At 40.8% G+C, this 13720-nt stretch overlaps 1 protein-coding gene and 1 pseudogene across 1 annotated transcript in view; both read left to right on the forward strand.

The window, feature by feature from the left end:
* RAB3A (RAB3A, member RAS oncogene family) overlaps positions 1-2914 on the forward strand; it is an 81821-nt gene extending 78907 nt beyond the window's left edge. Inside the window, exon 5 of the mRNA XM_063455590.1 lies at positions 1252-2914. Coding sequence (XP_063311660.1) covers positions 1252-1442 — 191 coding nt within the window. The 3' untranslated portion in view covers positions 1443-2914. The remainder of the gene's footprint in view (positions 1-1251) is intronic.
* Positions 2915-8973: 6059 nt separating this feature from the next.
* Positions 8974-13269, forward strand: LOC134610505 (annexin A2-A-like; annotated as a pseudogene).
* Positions 13270-13720: the final 451 nt, after the last annotated feature.

Consider the following 13720-nt stretch of genomic DNA (forward strand, 5'->3'; position numbering starts at 1 on the left):
TATACGTCTTACAATGTATTCGAATAGTGCATACCTGGCAATGTATCTTCCATTCAGGATCCTTTATAACTTTGTGTGGGGCCTTTTAGCTTTCGAATAGTGCATACCTGGCAATGTATCTTCCATTCAGGATCCTTTATAACTTTGTGTGGGGCCTTTTAGCTTTCTGTTCATGTTTGCTTAAAGGACCACTATAGTGCCAGGAAACATACTCGTTTTTCTGGCACAATAGTGCCCTGAGAGTGCCCCCACCCTCAGGGTCCCACTCCTGTGGCGCTCAAGGGGGGGAGTAAGGGGTTAATCACTTACTTTTTTTTTTTGGTTCTCTCCTCCCTCTTCTTCCGTCATTGGCTGAATGCGCATGCGCAGCAAGTGCCGCGGGCGCATTCAGCCAGTCCATAGGAAAGCATTATCAATGCTTTCCTACGGACGCTGGCGTCTTCTCACTGTGAAAATCACAGTGGAATCGCCTCTAGCGGCTGTCAATGAGACAGCCACTAGAGGCTGGATTAACCCATAGGTAAACATAGCAGTTGCTCTGAAACTGCTATGTTTACAGCAGAAAGGGTTAATCCTAGATGGACCTGGCACCCGGACCACTTCATTGAGCTGAAGTGGTCTGGGTGCCTATAGTGGTCCTTTACATTTGTTATCAGTTGGTTATTTCATCTACGTGTAGCCAACATTCTGCACCACTGTACATTTTCTAAATAAAAATAATGCAACATTGGATGCGGTCATACTTATTAAAAATGAGATTGCAATCTACTCACATACTGATTCTTCCTTTCCTCATGTTGTATGAAGTTCAGTGATTGGCTGACATGCTCAGCCAATGAATGGCTTTACAATAAGGATGCACTTGATAGGTATTGCAAGAAGTGGAATTTAGCAATAGATGAGCAGCTGACCAGACCTCTGGTGCCTCAAAGACATCCAGTTTTGGTCAAAACAACAACCAAAATTTTGATCAGGAAGCAGGAAATTACGTTTACAGACTGATTGCACTACAAAACATTACATCAACATATAGGAGTTTGGTTACTTGACTTTTAAACAATCCTTGCGTTTGTTTAAATGTAATAAACTTTTAAAACACAGAAGTGAAGTTTTGATGACAGTTGTCTTTTAAAACACATTAAATAATTACACCCAGGACAGAAAACTGAGGTACTTGTTTGTCCTTCAATCACATTTGTTAGATATGCCTCCTTTCTTCTTGTGCCTAACTCCTCCTCCTTTACTTTGCAGGTTTCGAATTCTTCGAAGCCAGTGCCAAAGACAACATCAACGTGAAGCAGACTTTTGAGCGTTTGGTGGACATCATTTGTGAAAAGATGTCAGAAAGCTTGGACACAGCTGACCCAGCAGTCACTGGAGCTAAACAAGGACCCCAACTCACTGACCAGCAGGCCCCACCACACCAGGACTGTGCCTGCTAGAGAAAGCCACCTCCCCTCATAAACACACACACAGTTCCACGTCCATATCCCTACCTCCCGTAGAGTGGCGACTTCACTGACCTTGAATTCTGCATATCGTCTGGAGATGACTCTTTATCTGTTACAACCTTTTTAGTTAGAATATATGTAGCAAAGAAAGAGTTAATATTGAGTGGTTGGAAAAAAAATTATTTAAAAAAAAATTATATACATATAAATTATATATCTATAGGTATGTATATGTAAGAGAGAGTTACAGCACTGAGTGGGTACACCAGCAGGGTTAATCACTTATCTGTGAATTGTCAAGAATTCACCAGGAGCCTAGAGTCTTTAAATAACTTGTGAATTCGCATCAGTTCATGGCTTAGTGGATATCCCTGTAGAGAAATGCTTGGAGAAATTCCTACTTTTAATATTCAAGTTTTTCTTTTTCTTTTGAGAGTAGCTTGACTTTGTTTTATATTTTAAAGTGTGTTCGTATATTGTCAAGCTCTCTGTGAATGGAGATTCCCTGTACAAAGCAAAATCAGAATTAAGTTTTGAATATTGCACCCTGTGTTTTAGTGTATACGTTATGACAATAGAAGGGGTGCAAGAAGGCTATAATGTGCTGACCTTTATTGTCAGAGCATTTGGAATCACACATAAGCAATGGAAAAGTCTGTTAAAGGATGAAGTATGCATGTTATTTATGATCTGGCGTATCCTCCGCTGTGTGCATAGGTATATACTATATATTAATGTTGCTCAAAGAAACTGTGTCGTTTGTAACAACTGCAAGTATCTCTTGTTTTCAATGGCAAAAATTACCAGATCTGCACATATATTTATATTTTTTACAGAGCCTTGCAATGTAATATGTTGAACAAGGTGTTCTCTGGAATACACAGGTGACTTTGTACTGTAGTGGATTTTTTTCAAACATTTCTATAATCTACCCACCAGAATGCCTGTAACTTTGTCCGCATGATAATGAATGTTCTATAAATCCACACAAAATTGATTTCTGTGTGTGTGTGTGCGTGTGTGTTCAAACACTACCATATTGTAACTCTTTCACCACTTTTTTGTGTTCAGATTATTTATATATATATTTTATTATACTTTGTTTTTCTTGTGTCTGAATCTGCGATCCGTATGTGAGACGTTATCATTCTAGCTTAATGGAGTGCAGTTCCAGCTTCCCGCCACAAGAGGGCAGCTGCTTGCCTGTTTATAGAGAAGTTCAGTGGCCAGTAATCCGTCATTTTAATGTTCCACCATTAGGCGGTGATAGAATCTTATCCTTTAAATATTCTAATTCTACAGTATATTATTTTTGATCTAAAGTATTTAGTTAGTCATATAAAAATATAGCAAATTGTATGTTGAATATCATATGCTTTTTAAAACTGCATTGAATAGAGTGCTGTGAATTTCCCCTGCAATTTTTGTCAACGTAGATAGAATAAAACAAGTAAAAATAGGAATCCTTTTGTTTTAATAATTGTCTTTATATAAACTGCCAGCTCCAAAAAAAAAAAAAATCTCTTTAAAGGTGCAACTTATCTTCTGTACGTGTAGAAACATAGACTTTGATGATGGCAGAGGAAAATCGAATGGCAAACCTACCTTGACCATTCGTTATTCCGGCTGCTACATTAAATCCATGGCATTTCTATGTTTTAAATATAGCCTTCTAAAGCAGTCTTTACTATATCTATTCTGTGTGCTGTTTTCAATGGGCATGCACTAGTATCTAGACACTACACATCCCAGTATTTCTGCATCTTAAATAGACTTGTTACAGTGGGTACGTCAAGAGATTTAAATTTAAAAATAAATAAATATGTAATGGTGTTTTATGCAAAAAAATTATTGTAATTCGTTTTATTTAAATTTTTTCAGAAACTCTTCCATCATATAAATACTTCGATTAAAGTTGTTTTGCCCCTCATATGGTTTAAGATTTGACTTTTTTGACTTTTTGTTAAAAAAACAAAACTATTTGTTCAAATATACAGATATCTAAGAACATAGGTGGCATGTAATCACTGGAATTTGTATAACCATGATCCACGAACATCCTAAATTGAAGTGAACTTTTTTTTTTTTTTTTTTTTACATGTTAATTACCAGGGGAAGGAGAGTCGTATTAGAGTATGGGAAAGGAAAAAGACCATTTTTTTTTTTTAAACATAGCAACTTTTTATCACTGTTTAGTAAATTTCTTCTACATGCCATCTTAGTGTATTCATAAACACAAGCTGGAACAAATGTATTTAAAACTTGGGAGTCAGACAATGCTGGAATGTGTTGAAAGTAATACATTCGTTAAATTAAGGCTAAATATGTGTGTGTATCAAATATATACATATTAAATCAGGAATACATGACTGTCTAATTTGTTAGCGGACTTCTTGTTGTAAAGGAACACGTGTAATTTACTGGCACATCCGGAGAGGTCAGTGTTAAACCAACCCAAAATGTTGGGTGATGTTTGAAGACTTTTTTAAAGGAGTAGCTATTTGCCTCTTGTGTTATTAACACTGTAAAAGTCGGGGCGGAGCCAGCAGCGGAGCTGCATGGACGCAAATTCAGACAGCTCCGGCTGACTTACTAAAATCTCGCCTAAATCAAAGCCCATACACCCCATCCGCACACCTAACAACCGGCAACAAGCACAGAAGATACACCCGCACCGATTAATGCCCTTCTTCCTCCACAAAAACGCGCCGAGGCGGAGACGCAGGCACGGGGCCTACACCACGCGTGAGACCCCGGACTGGGGGACCCTCCTAAGCGGCACATACGACAGCTGGGACGAAGCTTACCTGCCCGGCTCACCACCGGAACCCGAACCGGTAGCTCAGATGCCAGCCATGGGCCGACGCTCTCAGAAACAACACCCCCCGGCTGCTCACCAAGACATAGGAGCCCTGCTCCAGAAACAAGCGCCGCCAAAGATGGCGCCCACGGTAAGCACCCAGGTCGACACACAGGCCGATGCACCCGAACAACGGGACCAACTGGAGAGGGGCAAAACACTCCCCACACCTCAAATGCCCACAGACACTGCAGAGGACACCAGTCCCACAACCAAACACGACCTGAAAATTCTGCTTCAAGACTTCCACAAGGTACTAGCAGCTGAACTAGCAATATTGAGAGCTGACATGCAAAACACGACTGACAGAGTGAGGGCCACTGAAGAGGACATAGTGGACATCAAAGCTGACCTCTCCCAGGTACATACAGAGGTGCAACAGCTTACCAAATCCCACCAAGCACTAGCCCTGCAGCTCACCTCACTAGAGGACAAACACAGACGCAACAACGTAAAAATCCGTGGCATACCAGCCACTATCTCACCCGACGAATTGCCTCATTATGTGAGACGGTTGTTGGCAAGCATCCTACCTCAGGCCGTTGCAAAGAAGGTAGCAATGGACGGAGTGTATAGAATCTCAGCCCCGTCCAGGGCCTCACAAAATACAGACCGAGACGTCATACTGCGCTGCACTACATCCCAGGACAGGGGTCGCATCATGGCCGCGCTAAAGGGCAAAACGCCACTGCCATTCGAAGAAGCACAACTGACCTTTTACCAAGATCTGACAAGATCGACCCTACAATGGCGCAAAACCCTAGCACCGCTCACCACACAACTGAGAGCAGCTGGCGTACAGTACCGATGGGGAGCTCCAGGAACTCTCATGGTGTCCCACCAAGGACAAACTCACACCCTCACCTCTCTCTCCGAGGCACCACCACAGTCCTGGGACTACAGACACCATCTTCCGCTCCAACGAGACCCACCTCTACAAAGTTCGGGGATCCAGCCACAACCAGACCATTCACCCCAAGAGCGGCAAACGAAAATCAACCCACGACCTGACGGTCGGGAGGGCCATATCGACACGGACTGACACCTGAAACTTACCGTGGCAGCTACTGCCCCAGTTATCAATACCTATGATGTATACACATATGATGTTAATGTTTGTTTACTTGTTACTTTACCAACACCTCATAAACCAAGCCAGGAGCCCATCACACAAGCTCCTTTAGCACTAGTAGTAACACTACCAGGCGAGATACCCCTTCCCCCCCCCCGCTACCCCCCATAGGTTAGGGGTACTAATCGAACCAAGTGCATACACAAGTGGGAACACACGGATCCATCAGGGTACTAACCCCCTAGACTAACAGGGCTTACTAAACCCCTTAATCACTTGGCCCCTATTCCCCTCAGTGACAAACCTACAGTAAACTGAATACCTACCTACCAACACTGAGCCTTACCTCTCGAACATCTACCTACCCTCTTGTAACACCCCACAACGCACAACTCTCAGTACACAACTTGTTGAAACCTCTTCCTAATGTACGTTGTATAACCCTGTTTAATATAAAAATGTAAAGCCATTTTCTCACGTCATAAGACAAACTAAAGTACAAAACTACTAATTGCATTTTGACATAATTGAAGCCAATGTTGTATTTCTATGGCACGAAAAATAAAGAATTTAAAAAAAAAAAAAAAAAAAACACTGTAAAAGTCTATGCAGTAAAAGTATTAAGTTCTAAACTAAGTAAATTTTTCATAGTTTGTGTATGAATTGAACTTGGACAAAGTGAACCAACTCCTTATCTAGAGATAGAGATGGTAGATTTGACAACTCCACTTTATATCAGTCAGAGGGTTTTCCCTGTGGCCCTGTCAGGGTTACATGTGTTTTTTGACACTGCTGTGTTGAAGTGTTGGGTTCCTAGAGTTGAGCCCAAGTTGACCTTTGTATTTAGCAGATAATTGTTATCTTAAAGGTACACTATAATGTTAGGAATACAAATCTGTATTTCTAACGTGATTGCATTCCTGTCCCTAGTAGTGTTAGGACCCCATCCCTCGTTCAACATTGAAAGGTTTGAAAATCCTTTTTTACTTATCATGATCCATCTCTGCGGCTTCCTTGGCACTGCTGATTTGTCCTCCCGGGGCTTTTTCATGGTTGAGGCATGGTCTGCTCAGTGATGGTCTAATCCAATGCTCCTCATAGAGGAGCATTGGGGAGCTAAAGTACATGCACAGCAAGCACTGTCTGCACTTTTAAAGTTCTCTATTGGAAAGTATTGAGTCAGTGCTTTCCTATGGGGCTCCGCATCATGTGACAGTTTTTCTCCGTCTGTGCTGTGAAATCACCACCTTTCAGTATGATGGACACTAGAGGAGAAGTTAACCCTGCAATGTAAACATTGCAGTTTCTTAAAAATGTTTTACATTGCAGTATGAAGAGGACAGAGACTTCCCCTTAACAATGCAAAAACTATGAGCTTTTTCTTGTTCTGCATGACGCGTACTCGTAGCATGTCATATTGGAGAAGAAACCCAAAATGTCTGTTCTTAAAGAACTGTTCTAAGATTCTAGAACTGACTCCACTGTTTCTATCAATCTGTAATTTCCTATTGAATACTTTTTTTTTTTAACTCTAAGGATCAATTACTATGCCTCCTATCCTGTATATCTGTTATTCTGGGGAAGGTGTTGGCTGAAGAACTGCATGCTGGGTAGCCTCTGCACCCATGACACTTACTTTACTGCAATTTGGAAGTAATTGTTCTAGTACAGATCTTTCTATTGGCCACCTCCGTTCTTGATGAAACAGGTAAATCCTTAGATGACCATCTGTTGGAAATGGTAGTCAAAAACATTTGCAGGACCATGGTTTGAAACGTGATTCAGAAGCAGAAGTATTACGCACATGTATGATCATGTATATTCTCCATACAATAGTTATAATGACTCTTTAGTAGTACACAAGCCACATATTGAGGTCATGAGCCTTACCTCTGTTTCCTCGATCTTTGTTTCAGATACCTATCCCAATCATACTGCATCTAAGCACTTTATGGAAGATTGTGATGCACTTACAGGCATTCATTCATTAACCGTGTTGTGCTTTAAAAGCTGAATTATTTCAGTGTTAACACTTTTCAGAGATTTCCGGTTTCTAGATAGTCAAGGAACGTTTGACTATCAATATGTGCATAATTATAACCTCATATATAGCTTAGATAACAAAGCTGTGCATATTTTTAAATAGTGCCACCTCTGGTGATATGGAAAATCTTGAACCCAACAGATCAGTGATAAATGATCATGTCTTTTTTTACACAGTCCTTGCACGAGTGGTCATATCCACCAAATATGTGCCATTCTGCCTTTTCAGGCACAAATGTACTTAAACAAGATGGTGATGTGGTGCAGTAGGATTTTCACATGTGCATTCGAGAGACTCCCTTCAGAGCCCTCTCCATATTCCACAATTGTAATGCAGAAGTAGATGTATTGTCTCATTTGGTAAATTCCCCTCTTATTGTAAAACGCTGCGGAATAAACTGGCGCCATGTAAATACCAACAAAATGAATAATAATAATAGATATATTCAACACTATAGTGTATGTAACACTCAGGGATTTGGAACCTACCGAGTCTGGAACTTATTTATACTCAAATATGGTATATTTTTAACATGTTGCCTCCCTCCTTAAAGAACATTCCAATTTATATAAAAAAAATATATAGTGAAATACTGCGCATACAGAGTGATCATGGTGCTTGGAGTAACCATTTAAACAAGCTTAAGTCAACACTTTCTAAAAATCCACTTAGAAACAACTCATAACAGACAGCTGGGGGGGGGTCCTTTATCAGTGTGTGTTTGCATAGTGGAAGGTAGCACTATGTATTAACCCCTTCACCTCAGCACTTGTGTATACACAATTGTCAGAGTATGCATTCTTACCCTGCAATTGTGTAAACATGACTTGCATAATTGTAATTAAATTTGTTTATTGCAAGTCTTGAATGTCATAGCTCGGCGGCACCGAACGCCATCAAGCAGTAACCTTCAGGAAGCTGAACACAGACTAACTGTTCAGCTCTTCTACTTAGAGCTGTGATTTCCCAAAAGGAGGGATAGCGTGGACAGAATTCAGCAGCAGCCTCTCTCTTTCGATTTCACACTGACTTTTGAATGCTGCTGTATGGAGGAGCGTGCTGCCTACCCTCTCAGATAATGCTGCTGGGAAGAAGGAGAGCTACACCCGAGGAGGTCGTTGGGTCGTCTGAGCTTGCTTATAACATTGAGAGGCGTGATTAATGGCACAGCTCATTTTCCCCCTCTTCCTGTCTTCACATGGAACAGGGGAGCTGCTGTATAAAAGCTTTCTAGGAGAAGCAGGTAATTGGAGGTTGGCTGAGGATGCTGGGGGGAGCTGGCACAGTGTGCTATAAATCCTACCAATGGCCACCACTACACCACAAGGGAGTATATACACTGCCTGGCCCAAATAAGTCGCCATCTGGATTAACTAAGCAAATAGGTAAGAGCCTCCTATTGGATATTTACTGCATGGGTGATTATCTTGCAGCTGGCACATGCCATTTAACCCCAACTGATGCAATGAGTAGCTTAAACAACCATGTCGAAAGACACATCCCGTGGTCGTGGAAAAGATGTTTTGTGAAGGGTCAAGTCATAGGCATGCATCAAGCAAACAAAACCTCTAAGGAGATTGCAGAAACTATTAAAATTGGGTAAAGAACTGTGGTTCTCATGGTAAGAAGAGAGGCAGATGAAGTGGCCTAAGGTACACCTGTGAAATAATCATGCTGTCTAATCAGCATCTTGATATGCCCCACCTGTGAGGTGGATGGATTATCTCGGTAAAGGAGAAGTGCTTACTAACACAGATTTAGACAGATTTGTGAACAATATTTGAAAGAAATAGGCCTTTTGTGTACATAGAAAAAGTCTTAGATATTTGAATTCAGCTCATGAAAAATGGGGGCAAAAACAAAAGTGTGTTTATAATTTTGTTCAGTATACATAAATATCAATATAGATGTGTGTGTTTCTAAATTTGTGCTTGAGTGGGTGTGTCTGTCATCATGTATATCTGTTTGAGTGTCTGATAGTGTGTGTTACTGGCAGTGTGTGTGTGACTTTTGTTGTTGTTTTTTGGGGGGAGGGGTGTCTTTGTGAGTGTCTATATATATATATATACAGGGAGTGCAGAATTATTAGGCAAATGAGTATTTTGACCACATCATCCTCTTTATGCATGTTGTCTTACTCCAAGCTGTATAGGCTCGAAAGCCTACTATCAATTAAGCATATTAGGTGATGTGCATCTCTGTAATGAGAAGGGGTGTGGTCTAATGACATCAACACCCTATATCAGGTGTGCATAATTATTAGGCAACTTCCTTTCCTTTGGCAAAATGGATCAAAAGAAGGACTTGACAGGCTCAGAAAGTAAAAAATAGTGAGATATCTTGCAGAGGGATGCAGCACTCTTAAAATTGCAAAGCTTCTGAAGCGTGATCATCGAACAATCAAGCGTTTCATTCAAAATAGTCAACAGGTTCGCAAGAAGTGTGTGGAAACACCAAGGCGCAAAATAACTGCCCATGAACTGAGAAAAGTCAAGCGTGCAGCTGCCAAGATGCCACTTGCCACCAGTTTGGCCATATTTCAGAGCTGCAAGATCACTGGAGTGCCCAAAAGCACAAGGTGTGCAATACTCAGAGACATGGCCAAGGTAAGAAAGGCTGAAAGACGACCACCACTGAACAAGACACACAAGCTGAAACGTCAAGACTGGGCCAAGAAATATCTCAAGACTGATTTTTCTAAGGTTTTATGGACTGATGAAATGAGAGTGAGTCTTGATGGGCCAGATGGATGGATTGGTAAAGGGCAGAGAGCTCCAGTCCGACTCAGACGCCAGCAAGGTGGGGGTGGAGTACTGGTTTGGGCTGGTATCATCAAAGATGAGCTTGTGGGGCCTTTTCGGGTTGAGGATGGAGTCAAGCTCAACTCCCAGTCCTACTGCCAGTTTCTGGAAGACACCTTCTTCAAGCAGTGGTACAGGAAGAAGTCTGCATCCTTCAAGAAAAACATGATTTTCATGCAGGACAATGCTCCATCACACGAGTCCAAGTACTCCACAGCGTGGCTGGCAAGAAAGGGTATAAAAGAAGAAAATCTAATGACATGGCCTCCTTGTTCACCTGATCTGAACCCCATTGAGAACCTGTGGTCCATCATCAAATGTGAGATTTACAAGGAGGGAAAACAATACACCTCTCTGAACAGTGTCTGGGAGGCTGTGGTTGCTGCTGCACGCAATGTTGATGGTGAACAGATCAAAACACTGACAGAATCCATGGATGGCAGGCTTTTGAGTGTCCTTGCAAAGAAAGGTGGCTATATTGGTCACTGATTTGTTTTTGAATGTCAGAAATGTATATTTGTGAATGTTGAGATGTTATATTGGTTTCACTGGTAAAAATAAATAAATTGAAATGGGTATATATTTGTTTTTTGTTAAGTTGCCTAATAATTATGCACAGTAATAGTCACCTGCACACACATATATCCCCCTAAAATAGCTATAACTAAAAACAAACTAAAAACTACTTCCAAAAATATTCAGCTTTGATATTGAGTTTTTTGGGTTCATTGAGAACATGGTTGTTGTTCAATAATAAAATTAATCCTCAAAAATACAACTTGCCTAATAATTCTGCACTCCCTATATATATATATATATATATATGTCTGCTATTCTGAGACTGTAGTATTGGTATCCAGGTTTCAGGTATACAACTGGGGAAGTGTCACTCCACAAAGTGACACAAAACGTTTAAACCTTAAAGCCAGAGATTTCTAAGGCTCTAATCAAGGTGAGCTTAATGCAATACCTTAATTATATTTTATTATAATAGTGCAATATGCTTATGATCTTTGTTTTCCACCTTGAGAGTGGAATATTCCATATGAAGCAAGGTGGGATGAAAAGTGAGCCCAATTTTACATCTCCGAACCACATGAGTGAAACCATTGCACAGTTTTCCATGTCACCCCAGTCCTATTACCATCTGCAAAGTGAAAAAAGTATGGGTTCTGTGTTCAAAGGCGCTTAGAAGAGATAAATAATGTACAGTATAGTGATAGCAGCTAACACACCAAAAGTAGGAACTCTTACACCTACTAACAATGAATGGTATACAAAGAAAGCATTATTGTGCAATAACATGCAAAAATAGTGCAACGGTGGAGCGCTTAAAAATAAAACACTTACTCCTGTAGAATTCAGGAGATAATATAAATGATGTTGAGGTCCTTTTAGGTATTCGAAGAATGCAGAGAGACCTCGAAATGGAGACAAAAAATAGAGAGAACAGGGAAGCACCGCTGACCCTGGTGTAGAAATCCTTGGTAAGGTGAATAATAAGGTATAAATAACAATTGGCTTCTCACCTTATTAGGAGCCTATAACTGGGCTCCAAGTGTGCATGTATACTGTCAATTATAGGGTGGCAGTTCCCTTCTTTGTAGCAGCATAAGTATATCACTAGTCCACTTGGTAAAAGAAATTAACATTTATTGTAAATCATACATAAAAACAATAAAATAAATTCGGTATACTCAAGTGCCAGTGCTGTGTCCAAGACGCGTTTCGCCGATATGTTTCGGCTTTTTCAATTGGTATACATAGTGCTGCTAGGTACAAGTTTAAATATCCTTCACTGGGAGTTCATTGGAGAATAGCGTCCATGATACATCCAATCACGGCGCTCGTACTAGTGGGAGTTTGCAGCCGCAGCTGAGAACAATGCTTGCAGGCTAATTTGGCCTCTCCTTCTCTAGCAAATGCTCAGTCCCGTGGAGAACGTGGACAAGCCAAACCACATCAGCTATAATCCACAGGAGGAAACCAGGTCTTCCTGCTTTTACTGGAGTGGATGAGTTAACAATTATCAACATCTTAACAAACTGCAGCAGTGACCAGAGACAAGATATAGCATTTGCTTACCAGAGGATAACAAAAAAGGATCTTTCGTCAGCGCTGAAAAGCGCTCTCTCTGGTAATTTGGAGACACTGATGATTGGATTAATAAAAACCAGACCCCAATATGATGCTTCTGAACTGAAATCTGCCATGAAGGGTCTCGGTACAGATGAAGAAGCCCTTATTGAGATTCTCTCCTCTTGAACAAACCAAGAGATCAGGTCAATTCTGGATGTATACCGAGAGCTATACAAGACAGAACTTGAGAAAGACATTGTCTCCGACACGTCTGGTGACTTCCGGAAACTAATGGTAGCCCTGGCTAAGGGAAAGCGGCAGGAGGAGAGCTCAGTCATCGATTATGAAAAGATTGATCAGGATGCTCAGGAGCTCTATGAAGCTGGAGTAAAGAGAAAGGGAACAGATGTTGGCAAATGGATTGCAATCATGTCAGAAAGAAGCGTTTCTCACCTCCAGAAAGTTTTCGAAAGGTATAAGAGTTACAGTCCATACGACATGGAGGAAAGTATCCGGAAAGAAGTTAAAGGTGACCTGGAAAACGCCTTCCTCAACCTTGTTCAGTGCATCCAGAACAAACCGCTGTATTTTGCAAACAAATTGCACGACTCTATGAAGGGCAAAGGAACGAAAGACAAAATATTGATCAGAATCATGGTTTCCCGAAGTGAAATAGACATGCTAAAAATCAGAGCAGAATTCAAAAAGAAATATGGCAAATCCTTGCATTACTATATCGGGCAAGACACAAAGGGTGATTACCAGCGTGCCCTCCTAAACCTGTGCGGTGGAGATGATTGATCTCCCAGCCACTGTTCCCCTGCTTAAATCTTAACTGCTTGATCTGACTGTATGTTCTCTCATTGTGCTGGTTTTACATTCCTGAGTCGCCATGCAATTCATCCTGTCTTATTTACTGACCAATAAAACTTGTCGATGTAGAAAAAAAAAAAATGCAAAAATAGTGCAAAGGTGGAGCGCTTAAAAATAAAACACTTACTCCTGTAGAATTCAGGAGATAATATAAATGATGTTGAGGTCCTTTTAGGTATTCGAAGAATGCAGAGAGACCTCGAAATGGAGACAAAAAATAGAGAGAACAGGGAAGCAACGCTGACCCTGGTGTAGAAATCCTTGGTAAGGTGAATAATAAGGTATAAATAACAATTGCCTTCTCACCTTATTAGGAGCCTATAACTGGGCTCAAGTGTGCAGGTATACTGTCAATTATAGGGTGGCAGTTCCCTTCTTTGTAGCAGCATAAGTATATCACTAGTCCACTTGGTAAAAGAAATTAACATTTATTGTAAATCATACATAAAAACAATAAAATAAATTTGGTATACTCAAGTGCCAGTGCTGTATCCAAGACGCGTTTCGCCGATATGTTTCGGCTTTTTCAATTGGTATATA

The sequence above is a fragment of the Pelobates fuscus genome, chromosome 5, assembly GCF_036172605.1.
Source record: "Pelobates fuscus isolate aPelFus1 chromosome 5, aPelFus1.pri, whole genome shotgun sequence".
NCBI lineage: Eukaryota > Metazoa > Chordata > Amphibia > Anura > Pelobatidae > Pelobates > Pelobates fuscus.